General features: G+C 39.7%; 1 protein-coding gene across 3 annotated transcripts in view; it reads left to right on the top strand.

The window, feature by feature from the left end:
* Positions 1-24,778, top strand: part of cadm1a (cell adhesion molecule 1a) — a 501,479-nt gene that overhangs the window by 441,053 nt on the left and 35,648 nt on the right. For 2 of the 3 annotated variants that reach the window (XM_080866462.1, XM_080866463.1), the window contains 2 exons: positions 1,779-1,868; positions 16,872-16,904. In XM_080866462.1, coding sequence (XP_080722588.1) covers positions 1,779-1,868; positions 16,872-16,904 — 123 coding nt within the window. The remainder of the gene's footprint in view (positions 1-1,778; positions 1,869-16,871; positions 16,905-24,778) is intronic. The other variant, XM_080866464.1, reaches the window with a different exon arrangement.

Here is a 24,778-nt window from a genome sequence, read left to right on the forward strand (position 1 = left end):
CCTGGTTAAAAAACAAAACAATGGGACAGTAAGCAGTCGATGGGACACTATGTGGTCCCCAAAAATGACTGAAACAGTTTAGGATCATCTGCACAGAGAACAGAGCAAAAGGCAGCCAACATCCAATGAAGAGCTTTGAATGTCCCTCTAGAAGCCCAGAGAACTATTCCTAAAGACTATTGAAAGAAATGACAAAGTTTCCCTAAGAGACTTGAGGCTGTGTTGAAGAATAAAGGCAGTCATAGCAAATATTAACTCTCAAAGTGGTTCGACTTGCACAAACTCTGCTTGTGCCTTCAAGCTTTCTTCCATTCTTCAAAATATAAAAAAACAAATGTTGGCTCGAGACTTTTGCACAGTTCTGTATGTTGGTGTATTATCGTCAGTAGCTTTGACAAGAATTAAAAAAAAACTGGTCAGTCTATTTTTCAGTATTCAGTTTCCTGTCATGTATCTAGTACACAACTCTGTCCCAGTTACCAGTTGCAACGGTGTGCTATTATTTAGAGCAAATTAAAAGTAAACTAATAAAGAGTAAGAAAGTGTACTTGTTTTGCACAGGTTTCAGTTGCAGTAGGATCTCTATGTAGGAACATATCAAGCGCAGAAGTTTGCCAAAGATAAACACAAGCTTACTTTTTAAAAATAGTTTATGAAAATTCATTTCAGTAAATATAATTATAGCAGCATACAAGTGCTATCAATTAAAGGTAAAAAAAGCACTATACAGTCTGTGCAACTGTTAAGCCGACCCTTCTTCTGTCTCCTTCACCTTTGTCTGCTTAACTTTCCTCTCCTTCCTCCTCTGTCCATAAACATTTCTTTCCAATCATTCTTATAACCCAATACTTCATTAAAGTGTAGACCAGCCTCCCTCCTTATCAACAGCCACAAATTACTTGTTTTTTCAGCACCTTTTAATAACCCCAACAGGTTTTTCAGCCCATTGCTAGGCAATCAGAGCGGCATGGGAGGTCTCTAACCAAGCAGCAATCCCAGTGGCTTCATATCAGTGCAGCCCTGCCACTCCAACAGGGAAAATGTCACTTTGATATCTCCCCCTGGTCATTGTCAGTGTGGGGAGTCTAACCCAGCTAATGAAGTAAAAGGGAAAAAGCTGTGGGAGGAAAAATGGTCTGTGGTCAAAATCTGTGTTCTCAACGGCCCTGCTTGATGCCTTTCATTTGTTTTATATGTGTGTGTTGTTAATCCCCTCCTTCTGTTTTTGTGCCGTGTCATTTATCGTTTGAATTTCTGCATCAATCTTTTGCTTTTTTTTGTTTTGGGCTAGTATCATCAGCAACTTTGTGCTCTTCTCCTCTGAGAAATTAAGAATGCACAGGCATATTTATTTGTCAAAACTCCTCACTGCATAACAATGACAGCATAAGTACAACCCCAGCACTTGTTACTCATTAGACATTTAATCACTTCTAACAAACATGTGCTTGCTATCTTTCATGTCATGGTGTAATGCCTGTGAATAGACATAAAAGAGAAGAGTTCCCAACAAGATCTTTGATCATCTCATTCGGGTGGGACGAGATGATCTGTTGAAGTATCATCATTGTGTCAACATATTTAATGCACTGCGATCCAGCTAATTTATCAGAAAGTCTGCCGCAGACCTTTAAATCACCCACACACGGTGGCACACAAAGAGCTGCTGGCCCGAGATACTATCAGTAGTGTTCACAGTGACTTTATTTTATCTTCATGGCTTTTATACTTATTTGTTTCCCCGCTTTTGTTTGTCATGTATTTGTCCCCTCATCCAGATGCTCCCACCACTACCCCTAAATCCACCACAGCCACCACCACCACCACCATCATCACCACCACCATCTCCTACCCCGAAATAAATCAAGGTACAGTATCACCTTCACGCAACCTGTTTATCTCTGTGTGCTTATGATTGTGTGAGTGTCTGTGTGTGCGCTCATGTGCATGCATGCTGCCTTGCTCCCAGTGTGCTGGATCCTTCCCTGTGTATTCCCATTTTTATTCCACAGTGGCAGCTTTATTTAGTCATGATGTTTTTGTCTTTTACCAAGTTATACACTGAAGCCATCATTTAACAGCTAAAACTAATGAGTCTGGGGCTGCAACAGGTATGCATAATCCTCAAAGAAAATGCAGTATTAGGATGTTAATCTTGCGTGTTTTCTTGGCTGTCAGCTCGTCTTATATGATAAGGAGTTGAGCAATCAAACTAGGCACATAGGTTCCTATCTATGTCAGACTTTATGATGAGATCATGTTGCCTAGCAACCAACTAGCAGTGAGCTAAAATTAACCAATTTTGCCAAACCAATCAGGAGTTAAATAAGCCAAACATGGCACACAGGCACATCCTAAGCCCCCAAAGGTTCTTATCTATGTTAGACTTTATGATGAGATCATGTGCCTAGCAACCAACTAGCAGTGAGCTAAAATTAACCAATTTTGCCAAACCAATCAGGAGTTAAATAAGCCAAACTTGGCATACAGGGACATCTTGGGAATGTTCTTATTTACATGAGATATTATGACATCTTCATGTTGAATGGCAACCCATCATAACTCGGCTGTGAAAGCTGTTTGTTGTCGACCCAAATGCAAAGCATGGGAAGCAAAATGAGCATTTAATGCTAATCCATAATACAGGAACTTACTAAAGGATAACCTGAATGTAACCAAACTAAGAACAGAAGACTCAAAGAACAGAGCTAGTAATTAAACCACAAAAAATTATAACCCTACACACACCCTACACCTATACAGAAGCCCAGCCCAAGGAAAACCTAAAATAATGAACATCAAATAATAAGTAAAATGCAAACAGACCACTGGAAAGGAAATAATAAATAACACCATATACACTAAATAAATCATAGTGCTAAATTTCAGAGGGAACAAAAGTTGAACATAAATCACAAAACCACTAACAATGAAGAACTAATCGAAAAATTGAAAACAAGGCTCCAAATCCCAGGGACCACGACACAACCGTGTAGCAATGTGCTAACATGACCCATTTTTCCCGAGATGATCAGGAGTTGAGCAACCACACTTGGCACATAGATACATCTTAGGCCCCTGAAGGTTCCTTTTTATACCAAATATTATTGTCATCATGTTGCCTAGCAACCACCTATCAATAGACTAAAGCGACCCATTTTAGCAGTTATGCTCCGATATCACCTTATAAAAGCATTTTATTATTTCAATTTTACAACAACACAAATTTATACTGGCAAAAGTTGAATTATGCGTAATATCTTAAGATGCCGTCATGTTAGCTGGCAACCAAGTGCGTTTTTACTTTTGTCTATGTGTAGTTATACCAGAAACACAGAGACGCCAAACAATACTGTAGCATGGGCATGCACTAGTAATAGTAGTGAGCTCCAAAAAATATCTGCACCATGGCCAAAACAGATGCTACGCTAGCTCACCCAGAGCTTCTATTCACCGATGAAGAAAGTGAGTTGCAGGGGGCTCGTGAAAGAAATAAGCAGATGTTGTTTTAGAGCCACATTTTGAAAATACAGTATTAATATGCTGTCTTTCTGAGAGCTTTAGTCAGGATGAGACCACGGCAGACTACACTTCGTTGTAATACAAAAGCATCAAGTTGATATGTTGCAATCCGATTTATACAAAAGAAAGAATATTTCCCACAATTTTATTCCCATCTGCAAAAAAGCAAATACTTAAAAAAAATAGAACATCACAATGTGGCTTCTGTTGCCTTGTAATTTTCTGGTGCCATTTAAAAAAAGTGCATCTGATTGTGCCATTTTAAATCTTTCTCTGGCATTAAATAATTTATTCTTAGCAATTGCAGCCTAGAAATGGTAGGGTTGCAATCTGAGGCATTAACATGGCAAATTACAACTCATATACACAAATAAATGCACAAAAGCTCTTTGAAGGGCTGATTAACATAGAAACATTAAATAAAAAAGTAACAGAATTTAGACAACTTCAGCTATATTTTTACTTTGTAAGTATGTGTGCAAGTGAGTGGGTGAAGATGAGTTTTGATGTTCAAAGGACAAATAGTAGGCCAAGGTTTAGTACCTCATGTTGTTTTGTTGTCAGTGGAAGTAACCAGGTGGTCGTCACTGCTTGTTGTTCCCAAATCGTTCTCAGCAGGGATTCAAAAGAAAAGCCAGGTGCGCAAAAACATGTTGGAAAAGAGTTAATTTTTCAAATTAGACTGCTGCACCACTGTACTTTGCACCATCACAGTAACGTGACACTTCACTATGGCATCAGCTTAATTGGTAAGATGTCAAGAGTTGGTGCAAGCAAACATCTATATGAAGCTGTGAATAATGGTACATAAATAGTGGGATTACTATGACAATTCTGTGAATTTGATGGTTCTGTAGCATTTACTCACTACAGACACACGAGTCGCCTTTTATTTGAAACTCATCTCTCATTCAGGAAGTCAATTATAGATCATACTCTAGGTGGGTTGTGGAAAAAGGCGAACACTAGAGGTGAACAATAACTTGAACATGAGCAGTTGAAAATTAGACCCTTTTGAAATAAGCAAATTTTATCTCACTCTTTCAACAGCAGAACTCGAGGCTATTGTGACTATAAATCTCCAAAGGGTGCAGATAGAAAACATCACTTTATGCCTCGTCTCAGAAATCAGCCTGAGCTCCAAATGCAATCAAAGCCTCTCTGACAGACCGCTCAATTGGATCAAATCTCACAAGGCTGGCAGAAATCACAGGCATTGTGCTTGATTATGCCATCTGATTGGATTAAAGAGAATACCTATCTATGCAGGCTGATTGATAGCTCCTTTGCCTCAGATCAAGGAGTGTGGAGTCTGCTCTGGCCTGTTCTGATTATAGCAGTCCTGACTGATTCAAAGTGAGATCTGTGCTGCTTTGCAAAATAATTATGCTCCTGCTGTGAATAATAGATTTACTTTAAAGGTAAATAATAAGAACCGTAAAAAAATATTTTGCAACCTCTGCTTGCACAAAATGAGCAAATTAGTCAGTGAATTAAAAAAAAGTAGTAACCCAGGCCCTTAATTGCATCTTTGCTCAGTTCGGATCAGTCATGCTAAAACGACAGCTGGATGTAGCCATGCTTTCTTGTTTCTTCAAAACGAGCATCTTGAAGAACATCATTAACTCTGTGATGCTGACTTTAGAGCTCATGCCACTGACGGTAATTTGTAAAGACTGTGGCTGTATGTTAAGGGACATCTCGCAAATTTGTGACTGATTAGAAGTCTCCCAATGGCAAGGAGGAATCACAGTAGGGCTGAAGCCAGTCCCAGCTGTCTCCCAGCTGTGGGCAAGAGTCACGGTACACTCTGGATAGGTTTCTGTGCTTTTGCAGGGGTAAACCAGACCATTCACCCTCAGATTCACACCTATGGCCTATTTAAAGTCACCAGTTAACCTTGGGCAGTGTTGGGCAAGTTACTTTGAAAAAGTAATAAATTACTTCTTCAAAAAAGTAACTGAGTTAGTAACTGAGTTACAAGATTCTAAAAGTAATTAATTACTTGAAAAGTAACTATGGTGTTACTTTAAAAAAAATGTTTAACCCTCTGGGGTCCAGGGTATAATTGGCCATTTTAACCACTTTTGATGTTTCCTCTACATTTCACCTTTAAAAACTATTTACTTTGCCTTATTTGGTATCATTGTTTTCAGCACAACCTCACGTGTCTGAATTTATAGTTATGTTTTTATTTTGACATACTGTATTAACACAATTGATCTAAAATCAGACAAAAAACATAAAATCCAATTAGAAAAAAGTTATTTTTTTACTGTAACAACCACAAATATGTTCAATGAATCACATTTCATAACTTTAAATGCAAATATTAATTGACAATTTTAAAATTATATGCACAAGTTTTGCAAACAATAAAGTTATTTGCAGCCATTTACCTTTTACCCCTTTTTTAAATAACCATTTCAAACTATTTACAGAACAATCAGCTGTTCTGCATTCAATAAGATGTCACACAAATTATTTGTGCCACTCCAAATATTTCTGTCCACTATAAAGGAGAACATCACAGTCTGATACCTGCAGGTCTGACAGCAGCAGGTGTATCACTCCTGTTTCTACCTGGAGACAGCAGTCGCCTCATTGTTCGGACACACAACACAAAACTATCCACAACACTAACTACACAACACAACACATTAACTACACACTCCAAACACACTAAACATCACAAATCTCAAAACTCACTCTCTCTCTTTTTCTGCTGTCTCTCTCTCTGTCTCTCGCTGTCACTCCTAAAACTTCCCCCTCTTCCTAAACAACCAAATGTCATGTTGCCATATCATTTTTTGATTGGTTGACATGGTGCATTTTTCCACCAACACGAAAGGGCGGGGTTTTGTTTTGTTTTTTGGGTTTTTTTGCTCATAAGCAGAGAGTGCTTGCTAGCGCTGTCCTTAGACAGTAAACATGACGAAACTATTGAGGAAAAACAGGCGTATATATTGTTTATCATGACTCTGGTTTTACGTGGCCTATCAACACAATTAAAAACTGGTATATATCAACTTGTTGCTTTGTCATCTTAAAGTGGTCATGTGATTGGCTTACCACGACTACTTTATTCTTCCTCAGTCAAACAGCAGCACTCATGCGATTGTTTTGCCCCAGGTGTTGTACCAAAAAGTGATCATCTACCAGAAAGTGATTGCCGTCCGCGGGAGCTCACGCAGCTGCTTAAAGCTGTAGCACCCAGATTACTTACAGCTACTTCCGTGCAACTGATGCGGTAAGCTGAAGACAGCTTCAACCGTCTGTTTGTTGAAAAATAGTAACGTGACCGCACGGCATTTTCTTGTTAGTAACAGTAACGGCGTTGTAACGATAGGAATAGTAATTAGTTAGATTACTCATTACTGAAAAAAGTAACGCCATTAGTAACGCCGTTTCTTGTAACACCGTTATTCCCATCACTGACATTGGGTGCATGTGCGGGAAGAAATCGGAGAAGCCTGGCAGAAATGGGAAGAACATACAAACGTCACAGTGGGGACATTTTGGTGATTCGTCTGACAGCAACCTGTGTGGTGATTGCATGGACTACATAATGCTTATCGCAATCGTTTTGCTTTAAATCAGGTCACTTATTGATCTCCAGGTGAACTTACTTGATACAAGGAAGGGTAATAAGGAAACATCAAATATCTGCTTTTGTTGCACTGGGATCATTTAAGGGTTTGGGTTTGTTTTTTTTGGTTGACTGTTTGCATGTTGACAACCAGTTTGATTGCCTGATTTTTTTTGTGTCTTATCCTCTTGAATAAGAAATTATTGAGAGATATGATATTGATTGGCAAAACTACACAGTCAAGATCAAAGTTGTATTAAACTAATGTATAACTCTTTGAAAACTATAAATTTATTAAACAGCAAAATGCATTTCATTTTTCATCTTGGAGAAAATACAGCAATTTTCAAAATAGTCAATATGCTGGGTAAGATTTTTATAATTCAATTCCAATTTATTTTCACTAGTCAGATGACCCCCGATGTGAGCAGGCACTTTGGCGACTGCCTTTGACAGGTAGCAACATTCAGCAGAACCAGGTTCAGGGAGGGGAAGTCATCTTAATCAGTCGGGGATGATTGGGGGGAGAAAAGGCACACTGTGGAAGAGAGCCAAAGATGAGTAATAACCAATGATTAAATGCAAAGTGATGTATAAACACAAAATACCTGCTCGGCTAAACTCAAGTCTACTTTCGGTTGTTTCAGTTTCGGTCATTTTCCATTACAACTGAGTATCACATACGTGGTTTGGAGTCATTACAGCAACGCAACAGAAAGTCTCGTGACGTCATTTGTATGCAACACAAGTGCATCACAACAAGGGAGGATGTCGAGGCGATTGTATACCCGCTGCTCAGTCCATGGACCACAATGTTGGGCTTCATAAATTGAGATTTTGATTTTCAAGGAGTCACTCTCATGAGCCATCAAGTGATGCCACTGGCTGGCCAATTGGTGGCATACAGTCTGGTGATGTTACACTTTCAGACTGACTCAGATGGCTTGGGACCCTGGCCGAGTAGGTAGTAAAAAAGTACACGGGACAGGTTACAACCACCTTCTGAAAACTCTAAAACTGAGTCGAGCTGAGGGGAGTAGGAACAGGCTGGAAAAGGGCTAATACAGAGTGAAAAGAGGTGAGTGAAGAAGAAACACTCAGTGGATCATGGAAGGCAGCCTAAGAGAAAGTGAATGTATTGAACTATAAAATTAAGAAAGGTTATGCATGCTTATTATGAAAACTATATACAGTTTTTATACAATTTATAAATAAATATAACATTTATGGTGCAGGTGCATCTACGAGAGAGAATAAAGGGAGCTTTCACTGTTACCTTAGACTCTTAACAAAAGCAGGCTCAGCTGTGATCGCATCATGTTGGGTATTTATGGGTGTGTACATGATTCTAGTTCTCATTTTGCCTTCCACTTTAATGCCACCTCTTAATAAGAAGAAAGAATGTCTGGAGAAAATCACACCCTAAACAGACTCTCACTGAAAAAGAATTATGATCATTGACTGTCTCTGCAGTAAAAAAACAACAACAAAAAAATCTCTGTACAGTATATTGGCAAGTTATTTCAGTCCCCGGTGAGCAGAACTTACGTTGAGATGCGTGGGCTTCACCTGATAAAGCCAACCTCACGTCGGCAGGGCCAATATTTTCAGGTTGAAACAACCCACTTATAGTTTCTGCCAGATGTCCTCTCTTTGCTTTCAACTATCAGGGGCATTCCATTATTACTGTGTATATAGATTGAAGGCAGCAGACTCATATGGCCATAATACGCTCTGCCAGTTGATTTCATTTACCCACAGTGTGCTGCACAGATCAGAGACCCACTGCCAAATGAATCTATCAGAGTGGGATTGGATTTTTTTTTTTTTTAGCAATTTCCCATTAGAAGGACAGAAAAGAGAACTTTAAAAAATCTGTTAGAGTCCCACCACATGGCTTTTAAGTGCTTGGCAGGGTTTAGAAAGTGACATGGGAAAATGACTAAATTACTGTTTTCACCACTAAATAAATTTCTAAATGGAGATATCTTGCTGACCAACTCCTGCAATTAGGATATAGTAGTCACATGTCATTTTTTATACTTATTAAACCCTTTTCAAGAACTGCTTCTTCTTTTTCAGTAACCTAACTTATTTTCTCTAATGCTTAGCTAGTTGTATTCTTATTGTCAGTGTCAGGGCAGAAGAAAGTTTTTACTTGAAAAGTAACTTTCACACTTTCCTCGGGTGCATTAGGTTCATAATAATAGTCACGGCCAAGAGAGATGAAAACTGACCTTAAAACCACAAATGCGCTGCTTTATTCAACATTATGATGTCTCCCATCAACAAACTACAGCTAATCTTTGCCTAATTCGATACAGCGACAAATGAATAATTGTTCCTAAGCCAGGAATGAGAAATATGCATAATAAATGTGTACCTACTGCAAATAAAACAATCAGGCGGCAGGGTAGCATTATTTTTAATTGATGAAAGACCGTAAACGGCGCTGACAACCAATTCATTTAACCCACACTATAAACAGAACATACAACAACACCGGCACGGGGAGGGAAAGGAAACAAACATTCATTACATTTGTCAGGGCCTTAAAATACATAAACACCATCTGGTGAAGTGACTTAGAAATTTTATGAATTTAGATGTGCCACCATCTATCCTAACCACTAACACATCCTTACATAGTAATGCACTGTCACATACTAATGTGTGGTATTGTTACCACTTTGTTCAGTTTGAGTTCCTATCCATTTTCAAATTGGAGCCAGCCAGCTATAACTAATTTGATTAAGGTCAATAGCAACACAATAATTGACGTCATGTGATATTAGAGCGCCTCAGTGGAATTATAGTGCTCAGTATCATTGAAAACAGCAGTCAGGAGCCCAACATGGCTTCTTAATGCGAGAGTATATTGTCTTTTAGAGGTATTACTGCATTTTATAGTGACCACAAGGAGATGAAGGTTGTAAAGCAGGGCCAGGAGGTAATCAGGTTGCCACAATATCTGAAAAGTATCACCAGCAAACACAGTTTTGCAACCTTTCATATTGCAGCTCCTAAAATAAATGCACGAATTATGTCAATAAATCCTGTATTTCTATTACTGAATTAGTGGTTTTTGTCTAACAGTATTGGACCGAAGCACCTGGGTTTTTTAATCCAGAATCTATAGCCGTGCTATAACGTACAGTACATGGACATAGGTATGTGAAACGAGATGTCAAGAGAGGGGCAGATCTAACTGAATGGCCTGTCAATCACTCGTTTTTAGCCATAGAGCGTATCCTGAATCATCATGCTTTGTAAAACTTGGAATGACCATAATTTACAAAGTAAACTTACTTTTTTTTTTTTTTTTTTTTTTTTTTTCATTACAACCAATACTTTATTGTGAATGTATGAACCAATTAACTGTTAACAATGCCAAAACAAATGGTCATGTCTGTCTATGTGCCTGAAGCTCAATAAGCTGCCGCAGCTGGTGTGAATTGGCCATTGGGAGCACAAGGCAGACTTTAATATCTCCCAGGGATTTTTCTGTCTGGTTGCATTTTTGTTGCATCATGTCTCCGAATTACCTCGCCATAAAAAAAAACCTTCATTAACCATTATAAAACCAATAAAGACTGAAGAGATGTTTAAAACCTATCCTTTTTTTTTTTTTTTTTTTTTTTTTGTTAAACTTACTTAGAGAAGATTCATGGATGAAGTGAAGGAGGGTTAGTGTGACGGAAGAGGGTAATGGAGAATGGAGGATAAGCCACTGCAGCGAGACTAAACTTAAATGGTAAATGAACTGGTTTTTACCTAAATATTGATCCCATAAACTCATGAGAAGCCTTTACTGAGGACAGATCAGACTGGCATTTACCAGAGACTAAAGGACAGGAAGTTGTGGTTCAAATTACAAACAAAGCCCCCAGTTGCCATTTCAAACAAAAAGCAGGTTTAAGGCATTCGAACATTAGCCTCACTTTTCAGACCTGCAAACTACTTACTGTCTGCGTAGCCCATATCATGCTAGAATTCAATAATACTACAATAATACATAGAGAGAGAAAAAACTAACAATCATATGACCCCTGTTAAGGTTCAAAATATTGGGGATGGAGACAAGAGAAAAAACCACAATAACAACACTGGTCCGGCCGGGTTGAGTCAAACGATGATTTAATGATCACACACGTGGGAGATGGACACTGATGCAGACAGCCTCAAAATCTCAAAATGGTGGAGCATTGCTCAAACTTTTATAACCTCTGGTGCCTCCACCTTATCATAAAAAGCCTAAACATTCACATGCTCTCTCTCACACAGCGCCTAAGCTACGACCTTGGCTCCCTGTTTATCTGCTCCTGCTGAAATGGGGCAGAAAACTCCAGCACACTCTGTTCTCTTCTACTCAGACAAATTAGACAATAACCTTCTGCGAACAGTATTTCTTATAACTCAGCAATATAATGCATCATAAAACAATATCATTCATTCACAACAAGTCAGCAATTTAATGTAATGCAAATCAGTTTAACTAATGCAATAGTTATCAGCTTCTTCTAATTCAGGAGAATAATGCAAACTAAAACTACATAATAATTCACAATCTTTAATTAGGGGTATAACATGGCATAAAATAATATCATAATTTTACACCCCCTATGAGCAAGCACTTTGGTGACAGTGGGAAGGAAAAACTCCCTTTTAACAGGAAGGAAACCTCCGGCAGAACCAGGCTCAGGGAGGGGCGGGGCCATCTGCTGCGACCGGTTGGGGTGAGAGAAGGAAGACAGAATAAAGACATGCTGTGGAAGAGAGACAGAGATCAATAACAAGTGTGATTCAATGCAGAGAGGTCTGTTAGCACATAGTGAGTGAGAAAGGTTTATCCCTAAAAACATTTATTGTAATGCACTTTCACTACTGGGTTAAATTTGTGTCTGTTCCAAGAAGAAGAAAAAACAAGTGACCAGAAACTTAAAAAAATAAATAATAAAGATCACTATAATACGATTGCACCTCAAACTGACTTTGAAAAGAATTTCCTCCTGGATTTTCTGTTGTTCTCCAGCATTCAACTGTTATTACAGAGCAAAATCTTTTGTTGAAAAGAAAGAGATACAAGTTTCTCTATCAGCAGCGCTCCACGGGGGACGGAAAAGTCTGGGAAATATAGGAAATCACAAACTAAAGCCAGAGTAGAGAAGCCAGGTCAGTGGATCCAACAAAAAAGTAATCTAACAGCCAGCGGGGACACCCAGCAGCATGTTGGCATTTTTCTGTACTGCAGGGTTCCCCCTAATGCATTTCTACCAATATAATTATGATTGGCACGCAGTTATCTCTGCATGTTGAGCTGGATTTCGTGTCACAGTAAGTCACCAAAGGGCTTGTGGGAATCATGACAACTAGTCATGAAGCCATGTCCTCACCATGTCTCTGAATGTCAGCGAGGACAATGCCGATGTCTCAGTTGACCTGAAGCTAGAGATGGTGAAAGAGGGCTGCTGGAAAGAGAGGCTGTTCAAAAATGTACAGGCAATCACTCTGCAGCAGACATACTGAATGGTCCCACATGGTTACCACCCACAGTGTAATGAGGGTTAGCAGGTCAGGCTGCCTTTCTGTTGACTGAGGCTTGCAGCGACACAGGCTTCATTTTACATTTGGATGCCAGTGAACACCAGTGCATAAATCTCTTCTCCGGTGGCAGAGATGTTTTGAAAAGAGGCTATTATCATCTTTTGATCTAACCCTTCATAAGATGTGCTCTGATCTGCTGCTGTTGCTATTATACTGGAATGTATAAAATCAAAATAGTCGAGCCAGTCATTTCCCTATTTCCTCCTACTATACAAATACTTTTCCCCCCGTGCTCTCTCATAGACTCATGAAGTGTCACCAGTCAATTAAAAAATGGGATCATATTCTACAACTCCTTGTTTCTTTCTGTTTTAGGAAAATATAAGGCAGATAATAGTACAGCAGACCTGCCTCCACCTTCTGGTCCTCATAAACATTTTTTTAAAGAAATGAAAAGTCAGCGTAGTGTGACATTTGATTTGGTTTTATTGTTAAGAAACTGTTCATAACAGGTGTAGTCACCACCATAAATACAGAAACCTTAAATAGAAAATTACTCCCTGCTTCTGGGGGCTGCAGCCATGTAGAACATTTACCAAATAGACTGCTGTGAGAGAGACGCTGTAAGGCTGAGATATGCCATTTAAAAGATCCTAAGGACAAATCTGTCCTCCCTGTTGGCTTTAAAAGAGACAAACTAGGAGACACTTGAGTCAAATGTGTTGCTGGATGGAAGAATGCAACAGTCAGCTGTTAGGAGACATGCATCTTCACTCACTATCATAGTAAATATGTAGGTTCATTTATGCTGTCTTTCTTCTCCGTGTCAGAGCCTGGATTTGGATTTTGAATTTCTTCACCAACAGTCAGCAAAAATGCTTCTGCGACACTTACCAGAGTCTAAAAAGGTGTTCCAGAAGCCACCGGAGATGATCAGAGTACGAGGCATCAGGCATTTAAACCTGAGTCTTTACCAACAACAGACTGATTCTGGAAAAAGTTTGAATCAGCTTATGTCCTCTGCTTCTCAGTCGCCTGTTTTTGCTAAATAAAATAAACTCACTGGTCCCTGAAAATAACCATGTCTTAAGATTGCCAACATTTTCCACTACCAGAGATTTTTGCAGCTGTCTACCTGTATGACATTTTACCTAAAATGAGCATTTTTCAGACCTTCTTCATGCCTATTTTTAGATGCCAGCATTTCCAGAGAGATTTGCACTGCATTTTTATTAAAAAAAAACAAAAAAAAAACACCCTGCAATAATACTTACACACACTAAGCTATTTAAACTTTTACCTATCTCCATGTGAATGTGACTCAAACACCATAAATATCAGAGCATGTAATGTGTAAGTTTACAGGGTTTTTTGCCCCTACAACACTATACATAATGTGATAAGCATGATATTTGTTCACTGCTCTGGCGAGACGAACAGACGCTGTTGCTGATAATGCAGACACTCCTGACTGAGCCGTAAATACAGACGCAATGTGGTGACTGCAATTCAAAAAAGATTTTCAAATTCATTTTTGAGCACAGCCACCACTTTTAAAACAAATTTGATCAAATGTGACTGCTGATCGTGTACTTGTCTCTTTCCATTATCCAGATAGGAGCTTGGCCTTGTTAGCCTGAAAAAACTGCCAAGTAGCACGACTTGCTTCATGAAAGACTTTTCTAAGGTCTGCTAATACTTGTCAACAATCCTTTTGGAACTCAGACAACATCAAAATAACTATTGTGCAACTGTAAATACCACTGCCCAAACACTCACAATTAGTGAAATAGGATCCTGCTTGTCATATTTACGCCAGGGTATTGTTTTATACCTCCTAATTCCTGTGGAAAGCAGTGTCATTCTGTCAACATATAACAGTGTAAACCTAATTGTCACTTCAGAACTAATACAGCATCCTTTTGGTATGACAGGATTCTGTAATCAGGATCAAGCAAGTTTATTGTGTGGGGATTTTACGCTTTCGTTTGTTTGTTTGCGGCACAAAATGAGATAGCTGGGTAATGCACGTCCACATTTAACAGTCTACCTTACTAATCTGGCTCAAAGAATTTCTCTATATACAGCATCCAATTGCAAAAAAGAACTATTTTGGTCACTTCTGTGGCTCATACTAAGGGCTGTAACTTCACCAAATATGCATTGTCAGTCTAATCCCTGGCCCAGGGCGTTATTTAGCACTGACATGTCTCAACTACTCAAGGAGAACGGATCCTTTGAGACTTCAGTAACTCTAAGACGGACTCACCTTGTGAAATTGCTCCCTGTATCATAGCTTCTGGCAGCAGAGGTGAGGTGTGGCATTGGTCTATTGTTCCCTGCACATTAGCACCGAGCACAAATCTCTAACTTGCAATAACATCTATCTGTATCAACGCCTTACAGGCCCTGTCACATGTCCCTGCAGAGAGAAAAGACCAAAGAATTGGAAGTGACACACGGGAACAAAACTGTCCTGCTTCAGAATAATCGGCTTTTCATAGTCAAGGAGGGCCTAAACTTTATTGTAGGGTTACTTCCACCACACGAGCACTTCATATGCGGATCATTCGCAGAGCGGATACGGAGTAGAACTTATCTTTTGATTGGCTACACCTGCGATGGACCTCTATAGTCGAAGTGAGACACAGAATGCACATAATTTCATTGATTATTATAAACGGCCAGTGTCTCAGGATGCTCTCTACAAATGGTCCACATGTAGTATGTTAGACATAGAGAAGATGTTAGGGGTACGTTCTGAAATCAAAACCCAAAAATAATATATGAGTAAGACTACAAATCTTCTCAAATGTAACACACTGAACCTTTTAAAACACACTGCAGTTGACATAGTTAAAGACATGTAACTGGTAGTTTAAATGAGAGTGAACTGTTTGTTTTCGTCTCACCAATTATACAGTGGGGTGTAGCAGTCTGCTGTGTGCACTGAAGCTACACCAGCTTTGGCTGTGATTTGTCTCTGTTTTACACATTGGTCTAATGTAAAAGCAACCTAATCAAAGCAGCCAGCGTTGCTAAATGCACTGAGTTGATGGATCTCAAATGGCTTAAGTCATTGAAATATTATAAATCTCCAGCTATCAACTAAACTTAATAAGCCATGTGAAATGTCTGTATTTACTTAACCAAGAGCTACGCATAATATACACTGTAAATATAATTTTCCTGTGAAATTCTATTAGTTACCATGATGCCACCACATTTTTCGAAGTTGGATAATGCAGATAATGTTCAAATTTGATAACGTTTTTTCCTCTCGAGCTACAGTGCTGCTGAACAAAATGGTGAAGTAGTCATGCTTGATAGCAAACGCTGCACAGCAGGGCAGGTGTAACATCTATTGAGACAGCGCTTGTCAGTTTATCTAACAGCATCTGAAATCCTCTGACGGCAGACTCAAGGATGTGCAGCAGCTGATAATTTATGTAGCGTTTTCCACAAAAAGAAGAAAAAAACTGCAAGCTGACACTCATCAGTCCAAGTTTTACACAGTCCCGGTCAAGATCATTTTAGCTGGATTTACTAGTAGTGGAGCTAAAATGTAAGGTCGCCACTCTCACGAATACCAACTACAGGAAAGTGCATTTAAATTTAAAACCTGGTGTTGAAAAAGCCTAAAGTGATAAGAGTTGGCTGGTGATAATTTGGCTGCTGTATCTCATTCAATGCAGAGTTATTTCAGCAATGAATTCTGTTACTTTGTTTCTGCTTTACTTAACTATTTGCCATATGAAACATTGCCTTCATAAAGTGCTGGTGAAATGTTTTCCAAGTCACAAACTGATACATCAAGACGGCTGCACAATTATTTCCCCTCGATAGTCTTTCATTTCTGCACACCAAAGCTGCCAACAGCACACGATAATAGTCTCTTCCATATCTCCTCGAGCAGTAGCCACACTCCCCTCTGAGTCGAACGTCCAGTGTGTGCAGTGCAAAGTGTATTTTTGTGTGTGAATGCAAGCCCGTGTTTATCTCTGCACTGCCTTTGGTTCCCTTTGATTTCCCTTAAGTCTTATGTCTTTTGTCATGTTCTGGTCTTCTGAATGCTTGCTTATGGGTGTCATTTGTTTTCTCCCCCTGCCCTGCTCCCTCCCTGCCTCCCCCACCCCAATTCTTCTTTATTTGCATGCTGTTCCTCCTGTTCCACACCTCCCTCCACAACTGCCATGTCCTCTCCTTGTGTGCTCAGACACTGCGCCCAGCACTGAACCTGCAGCTCATGGTTGGTATCTCTACTTTCCTCCTTATGTCTCTCTTGCTCTCTCTTTTTTTTTTAACTTGTATATTTGTCTTTGCAGCATGCCTGCTTTTACTGTTACACAACAGACATTATTGTGCCAGGCTGCCCAGCCTGGAAATGTCAGCTTTGTGCTGTGTGTCAGGTTTATGTTGGCCATACTGAAGCAGGTACCAGTCAGGCTGCATTTTACTTTAATTGCAGTTATGCTGTCAAATATATATAAAAACCCTTCTAATTCTTCTTACTTCAGCTGCACTTGCAAAATGGTTTCACCAACTAACCAATTACAGTGTTTCCCTGAAGGTGCCACAGAGGAATATCACCCACACTGAGGCCAGGGCTGATTATATCTGCAACATTAGATGATGCTGTGTGTTGGGGCAAAAGTAGACCTAATTTAATTGTTTTCATTTACTTGAATGAAGATGATACACATCATTTTCCAATTTCACCTAATTTGCAGCCTTTTTTCATAATTTCGTGCCTCCAGTTTCATAATTTGTGGGACCAAATTCATGAAGGCGTTATCACGAGCTTTCTGTTAAGCATGTGTTCGTTTTGCAGAAATTTGAATCGCACTTCACAGACTTCTAATGACCATCTTAGAGGGCTGAAGAACAAAAAAAAGAGCAGCAGGCCTCTGCTGACCTGTTTATGGTAATTAATTTTGTTGAATAATTTTATGATGGTTTCAGTCAAACTGAAAATGAGTCAATAAGACAAACAGCTGTTAAAATGTTGTCAAACCAACATTTCTTTTCTGTTTTCAACAGCATATTTGTATGAAACACATACAGTACTGTGCAAAAGTCTTGACTCACTGCTTATTTCTTTACACAAGCATGAAAGTCAATATTTGGTATGACCACCAGGAATAGTTTTCCAGTCTTCTTTGTTTGGGATCATTGTCCGGCAGAAAAAAGACGTGGCTCCCGCTGAGACACTTTCCAGATGGTGTTGCACAGTGTATCAAAATCTGACGGTACTTTTATGCATTCACAATTCCATCCGTTTTGACAAGATCTCCTCCACCAGACTATGACAGAGCCTCCAGCGTGTTTCCCAGATGGCTGTAGACACTCACAGCCACAGTTTGAACCAGAAATTTCCAATTTGGGTTCATCACTCCAATGCCACTGATTTTCACTCCATGTCTTCTGTAAACTGGCATCCCTCAGCCTTTTCTGCCTGTTTTTTTTTTTTCCTAAGAATGGCTTCTTGACAGGCTCCCTTCCACTGAGACATTTTCTGATGGCTTCAGTGAAACGGAGATGGATCAGCTGAAGAGCCAGATGCATCTCTTACATCCTGTGTCAGGTCTTTCTTTGATGTATTCCCTATTTTTAACGGGAATAACTTTCAGATGCTGTTTGTCTGCAGTAGATAGCTTGCCAAGTTTCCTCAGATTTTGTTTAACAACACACTGCACGCCATGCTGGGATTATGACAATATTTCAGCTAATATTTATTTGGGAATCAACTTGTTGGTGCTGATTTATGCCTGCCAAACTCTGTTGTCTTTGGCCTTTTGCATAGATTCTACAAAAGAATGCAAACAAATTAATGCTGTCAGCGTTAATCTTGCTAAAATGACGTTAACCGCATTAAGGCAGCAAATTTTGTTAGCGAGTTAGCGCAGATCGCCCCGTGTGTGGGGATGCACGGCCCTAACGCTTTAACGAGCTAACCGCGCTGACACTGTGCAGTCCCACGCACGGGGCGATCCGCGATAACTCGCTAACGGAGATTTAATGCGGTTATGGCGTTAATGTCATTTTAACAAGATTAGCGCTGACAGCGCTAGAAAAAATGTGTTTTTGTTATTTTAGGCTCAAAGTGCAGCACGGTGGCACGGTGGTTAGCACTGTTGCCTCACAGCAAGAAGGTCCTGAGTTCAATTCCACCATCAGGCCGGGGTCTTTCTGTGTGGAGTTTGCATGTTCTCCCCGTGTTTGCGTGGGTTCTCTCCGGGTACTCCGGCTTCCTCCCACCGTCCAAAGACATGCAGCTTGTGGGGATAGGTTAATTGGATAATCCAAATTGCCACTAGGTGTGAATGTGCGAGTGAATGTGAGTGTGAATGGTTGTCTGTCCCTGTGTGTTAGCCCTGCGACAGACTGGCGACCTGTCCAGGGTGTACCCCGCCTTTCGCCCTATGACAGCTGGGATAGGCTCCAGCGCCCCCTGCGACCCTGAAAAGGATAAGTGGAAGCGAATGGATGGATGGATGGATGGATAGGCTCAAAGTTTGAAATTGCTTAAAGAGACAAGTTAAACTGGCTCTTTGCTGAGTTATCTGTTGTGTTTAAAGACTAAACAAGTTAATTCCTTGAGTGTGGTGCTATTCTTCTGCATGAATGATTATGTTAAATGCCTTAAAAAACAAGAACAACATTCCTGTTAAAATGCCTTGTTACAAGGACTGGACTGAAAAGTGAAGAAGCAGCCAATGTTCAATGAAAGACCTCCAGAAGCTTGGAGATTAAACACGCAAGACCATTTCTAAACAATGACAAGAAAGTCTGTTTCCTTATATGATGGAATGAATTGTGGTTCAAGAGTTTTTCACTGTAAGAAGTGTTAAGTTGAATCAGTGCAGCGGTATCAGTATGAATATTATAGTAACTGTATTCAAATTAAGAAGGGGATTTCCTACATAAAGGCAGCCATATTAGATGAGGCATTCAAAGATCCGTTCTTGCCTGTAGTGGTCGATAATCCAGCAGCTGTCAGACAGGAGGTTTTCAGGAAAATATTGATTTAATTTTCATGAGTGTTGGGTCAGGGGTCGAAAGGTCAGAACTCTGTGTTGAACTAATCCAAACTTTATATCCCAAAGGGAGTTATGACCAGATTTCCTGTATTGGTTTGTGCCAAGTAACAACCTACAACATACAGGGGAAAAAAAAGGAATTTCACCTTTAGCTGTAATTCTAAACGTTTCTGGGAGAACTTGACGAATTTAATTACTATCGTTTGTTATTTTGATGTATTGCACACCCCAAAGGAAGCAGAGGCTAATCTATATCAGAGCTGGTGCTCTTTTATGTTTCAGTTATGGATTTAATTAGTGAAAAGTAGGCCGACTGTCGGATTTCGCCACATCTGAATGCATAGTCATTGACATCAAGGTCTATAATTGCTTAACATTCTGCATTAATCGCGATATCTCACATATTTTTGTAAAATGTTGTCTAATGTGACCATGATGTAGTCAGATTTTTCCAGGTGGGATTGGGGGAAGATGAAGAGCCTCCCGACTCGTTGGTGTCCTCTCTCAGCAGCAGTGAGGTCTGCTTCCTCTATATGATGCTGAACACTTGTGTTGAAGAGACCACAGATGCTTTGTCCTCCTTTTTCAAAGATGTGTTTTTAACATTTATGAGTTTTTGAATGGTTGCCCCAGATGTTCATCCGAGACCGCAGTCAGTTTTTAGATGTTTGCAATTAACTGCAGTAGTGCATCATTAATATAAGATTTGTTTACTGGTAGTTTTACATTAAGCATTAAAAATCACTTCAGCAGCTTCAATTTAGTCATTTTTCTGATTTAAAATAAATGAACAGAGGAGTCAAAAATTATCAATGTGTATGAATTTTAAGTTTAAGCAGAGGTCAAAAGTTTCCTCCAATATTTATTCCTTCTCACAAGCCTGAAATAAAAGAAACCACCCTGTAAATGATCTGCATGGATTCCTGCCTAACCTCGAAAATCTTTTTTTTAATGTAAGTTAAGTTTTTAAGTATATTTGTCAGCAAGTGAAATATATGTATATATATAAATGTACCAAGGAGATGCCACCACTGCTGTTGCATGCAAAGGCGAGAGGACTGAGTGGGCTGAGGTCTCTGTCCAGACAAGTGAAGTCCTAGAAACAGCTCTCAAACTCAGGGTCATGGGGAGGGTGAGAGGGATAAACAACAGTTTATGCTCACATTTACACCTAAGGCCACTTTAGAAACACCAGTGATCCCTAACATGTATGTGGACAGTGGGATAAACCCACTCAGAGAGAACCCACACAGGCACAAGGAGAACATGCTAACTAACCTAGCCCAAGCTGTGAGACCACCACTGTGCCGCCCCTAAAGTTTAATCACTTGTTTTTAAATCAGATTTCACTGCTGATTCTCTAGTTTTTATGTCCAGGCGACCGTTAAAATTAAACTTTATTTAGGTAATGCTTCAAAATAATTGCCCAAAAACATGGCAGGGGCCATTTCAAGATGGCAGCCAAGTGGCGAGGCACGCTTTACGCCTTCGGCTGATCCAGCATGCCACAAGAGTGCTAACGGGCACTAGACAGAACGATCATATTTCACCCATATTGGCTTTTTGTCAAATGTAGAATTGAATTTAAAATCATTCTTCTCACATAAAGGTCTGGAATGAGCAAAAAACCCAGCTATTATTGGACCAGAGAAATTCACTCGCAGACTGCAGGTTCTCAGAGTTTCCAAAGACAGAACAGAAGGCTTCTTCACTGTGGAACCGGCTCCCAGTTTAGGAGAAAGATACCCTCTGTAGTTCTAAGATTAGGTTTAAAAATTTCCTTTTTGATAAAGCTTACATTTAGAGCTAGATATGAGCATTTGTTCTTCACTCCCTCCTCTTCCTGTTAAAACAGGGTTCTTCTTTCCCCCAGTCACCAAGTGCTGCTTGAAGGAGATTATCTGATTGTCAAAGTTCTCACTTTCTAAAGTCACTTTCCTAAAGTGACTTTAGGCATTTGAAGGCATCTGAATTGGCACTGTATAAATAAACTGTTTAAAATTTAATTGAACCGACTCTGTATTTTTATGCCTTGAAGATATCTCAGGGGCTCTCCATTTAAAATCGGAAGCCCGGTATGTACTAGTAGCATTCATATTGCATGACAAAAGTTTTCTGTTGCTGCTGCTGAGCATTACTTCTGTATCTCCCAAAGAACTTTAAGCTTACCATCGATTCTGCTGTGCGGTGCTTACAGCACCTGAAAATGCTCCCCTCATCTTTGCAGAGCTTTCAGTTCATTGTTTAGCTGTCACACCTGCAACTGTAACTGTTTTTGGTTCACTCTCAGCACTCTTGCCCACTGCAGCAGCAGGCAGAGTGTTTCTTTTGTTTTTTTTTTAAGGAAAAAAGCTCTAAAAATACACTGTAGCAGCTAGCTGGTGAACAGAGCGAAAGAGTCTGAGGATCCCCTCAAGAGCTGGTATATACTAAATATAGAGACACAAAAGTTATATGTCAAATTATAATTTTTTTCATTTTTAAAGGTAAAACCAGGTGAAACCGAGGACATTGTGTGTTTTGCAATGAGACTAGCCCAGTTCAGCATTTAGCTGGAGGTATTTGTTGTATCCATATTAGTCTTGTTCATATGAATGCTCCTGAGGATCACATTTTTTGTGCCTCTGCAAAATCCCAAATTAAACCCTTGCTTGTGTTTTTTCTACCTTACAACTCTTCAACAGTTCAAAACTCTGACCGATTTAATTTGCTAATTAATGCTAGCTAGCTAGAAACTGATGAGTCAGCAAATGCAGATAATAACAGCGACGATGAATCTCCAGGAGACAGCGTTACAGTAGGCTATAAATAATAAAATTGAAATGAAATAAGATAAGATAAGATAAGATAACCTTTATTAGTCCCACACGTGGGAAATTTGTTTTGTCACAGCAGGAAGTGGACAGTGCAAAAATTAGAATACAATAAGAATAAATACAGTACACAGCTGTACAGAATAGAATAAAATAAAATACTATATACAGTAGAATAAAATAAAATAAATATACAATAAGATAAAAATAGAATACAAATACAAATACTATATACAACTGAGTAAAAATACAACGATGACAGAAAGGATTATTGCACTTAGTATTAAATAACAGCCAAATGTAGTCTAGCTGTTGCATAATTTTCTTCTCTTTACTTATCAAAAGATAAATTTCACCAAGGCCTGATGCAGCTGTAAACTCAGCTTCATCTTTTGAAAAAAAAAGGAAAGAAAAATTGGATAAGCTTGATATAATTAAGCCCCATTCAGCTGCATTTACAATGCTGAATATCATTCATATTTTTCACTAAACGGATATATGAAAGGTTGAACTAGTCTTTTACGCTCCACATTGTTGATAGTTTGCATGTGTGTGTGTTTGCGTGCGAGTGAATGAGAGATGAATTGTAAGACACTTGTGGAGAAGTGCTATGTGAATGCATCCAGCTGGCAAACGAGACACCAGGTTACTGCGAGAAAGGGAGGAAATTAGAGCGTCCACAGAGCCTGCAGCTACTGCACAACCTGTACCTATTGGCCATTGTTTATTTCTCTGCTTCATCTGTCATCAAAAATCACTCAACCTCCCCTCTATGACCCCAGTAATAAAAATGAGTGACACATTGCTTTATTGCCATAAACACACCCCGTGTTGCAGGTGTGCATACAAAAACCGAAACGTGGAAAAGGCAAGGATAGTTTTGTACATTTATAGGCAGGTTGTAGGGCCAGGTAGGCTATGCTCTGTCTGAGCAGGACTAGCCCCTCTTTATGTAGGACTTCACAGGACGAATATGTCTTGTCCCTCATGTTGAGACAGCGTTGCACCTTTTTATTGGTTCTCAAATTGTTATAGTGCAGGACAGACCGTTTTAGAAAGTCTGGCTTGTATCCAGAGAAGCAGAGAAGGCCATCATCTTGGGTCAAGTGCAGATTAACCTGTCACAGTCTTTTGCAGCTTCCGCTACATCCAGCGGGGAAAATTACGAGTCACCACGGAGCCACAGGCTATGCAGATTTAAGCAGAGTGTGATGGAAGCTAACACAAAGAAAAAGAAATGCAGCGACTGTACTCTTGAAGGCCAATGGATGGTGATTCTTTTTTCCCCCACCAGTTATGTTTTTTTAGTTTCGCACGTGGACGAACGTGACATAAAGAAGCATGTGATCAAACAGACATCTGCCAATCTGTTAGCGAGGGAATTCAAGTTTTTTTTTCTTTGCCTTCACGTGCTAAACATCAAACATGCTTATGCGTGTTTCGGGTGTAAGTTTGACTTACGTGCTACTACTGAGAGTCCTAAGAGTCCTATATTTAGTTTCTTGGCATCTGGTCGGCGTAGCCTTTAGCCTAACAGCTGCAACTTGAGCTTTTGTTAAGAATAACTTCATCTGGACAAATAAGCTGAACCTGGCCTGCATGACTCACACAGCATGCTCAAATTTACAGGTTTGTCAAATATTGTCAACACTGCTAAATCACTTTCTTTGCATCGCTAAATCACTTCAGAAAGCCAAGTGAAACGCACTTGTTGCTCCCTTCAAGCGCTCCCTCCAAAATCAAGAATTTTGGTGACTCCTAGTAACACGATAAAAAAAAAAAGTGATAATTCATGCTCATATTTCCAGGCGTAGTTTGTAACACCAAGTCAGACCCTGCCTTTTAACAGCCTCTGACTCTGTCCGCACTGACCGCCTCACTCCTTACAACCTCTCAAATGCAGTTGCCATGGCGATGTCCCGCTTTTCGTGACTGAAAGAGAAAGGAAGCCGAGACACTGCTGAACTGGAAGGCTCTTCCCAAGATTGTCCATTTCCCTGTAAAATGGGCTAGGTACAGGGGAGGAGGCGTGGAGTGCAGGAGGGAACAAATTAAACATGCAGCAGAGAACAGAAGAGGCTTTGAGATGAGCTACCAGTGGACTGGAGAAGTGGGTGTTGAAACGTTTTGTTCTTATAAATTAAGCTTTAGCTGAGAAATGAGAGAGCCAGGAACTGGAAAAACTCAGACATAATGACTGACTTTATTATGCATGTGGATAAACTCGGCTGCACTTCTGGCTCTGCGAAGTTGTTGTGGTAAGAAGTCAT

Source organism: Rhamphochromis sp. 'chilingali' (genome assembly GCF_963969265.1).
Source record: "Rhamphochromis sp. 'chilingali' genome assembly, chromosome: 19".
NCBI lineage: Eukaryota > Metazoa > Chordata > Actinopteri > Cichliformes > Cichlidae > Rhamphochromis > Rhamphochromis sp. 'chilingali'.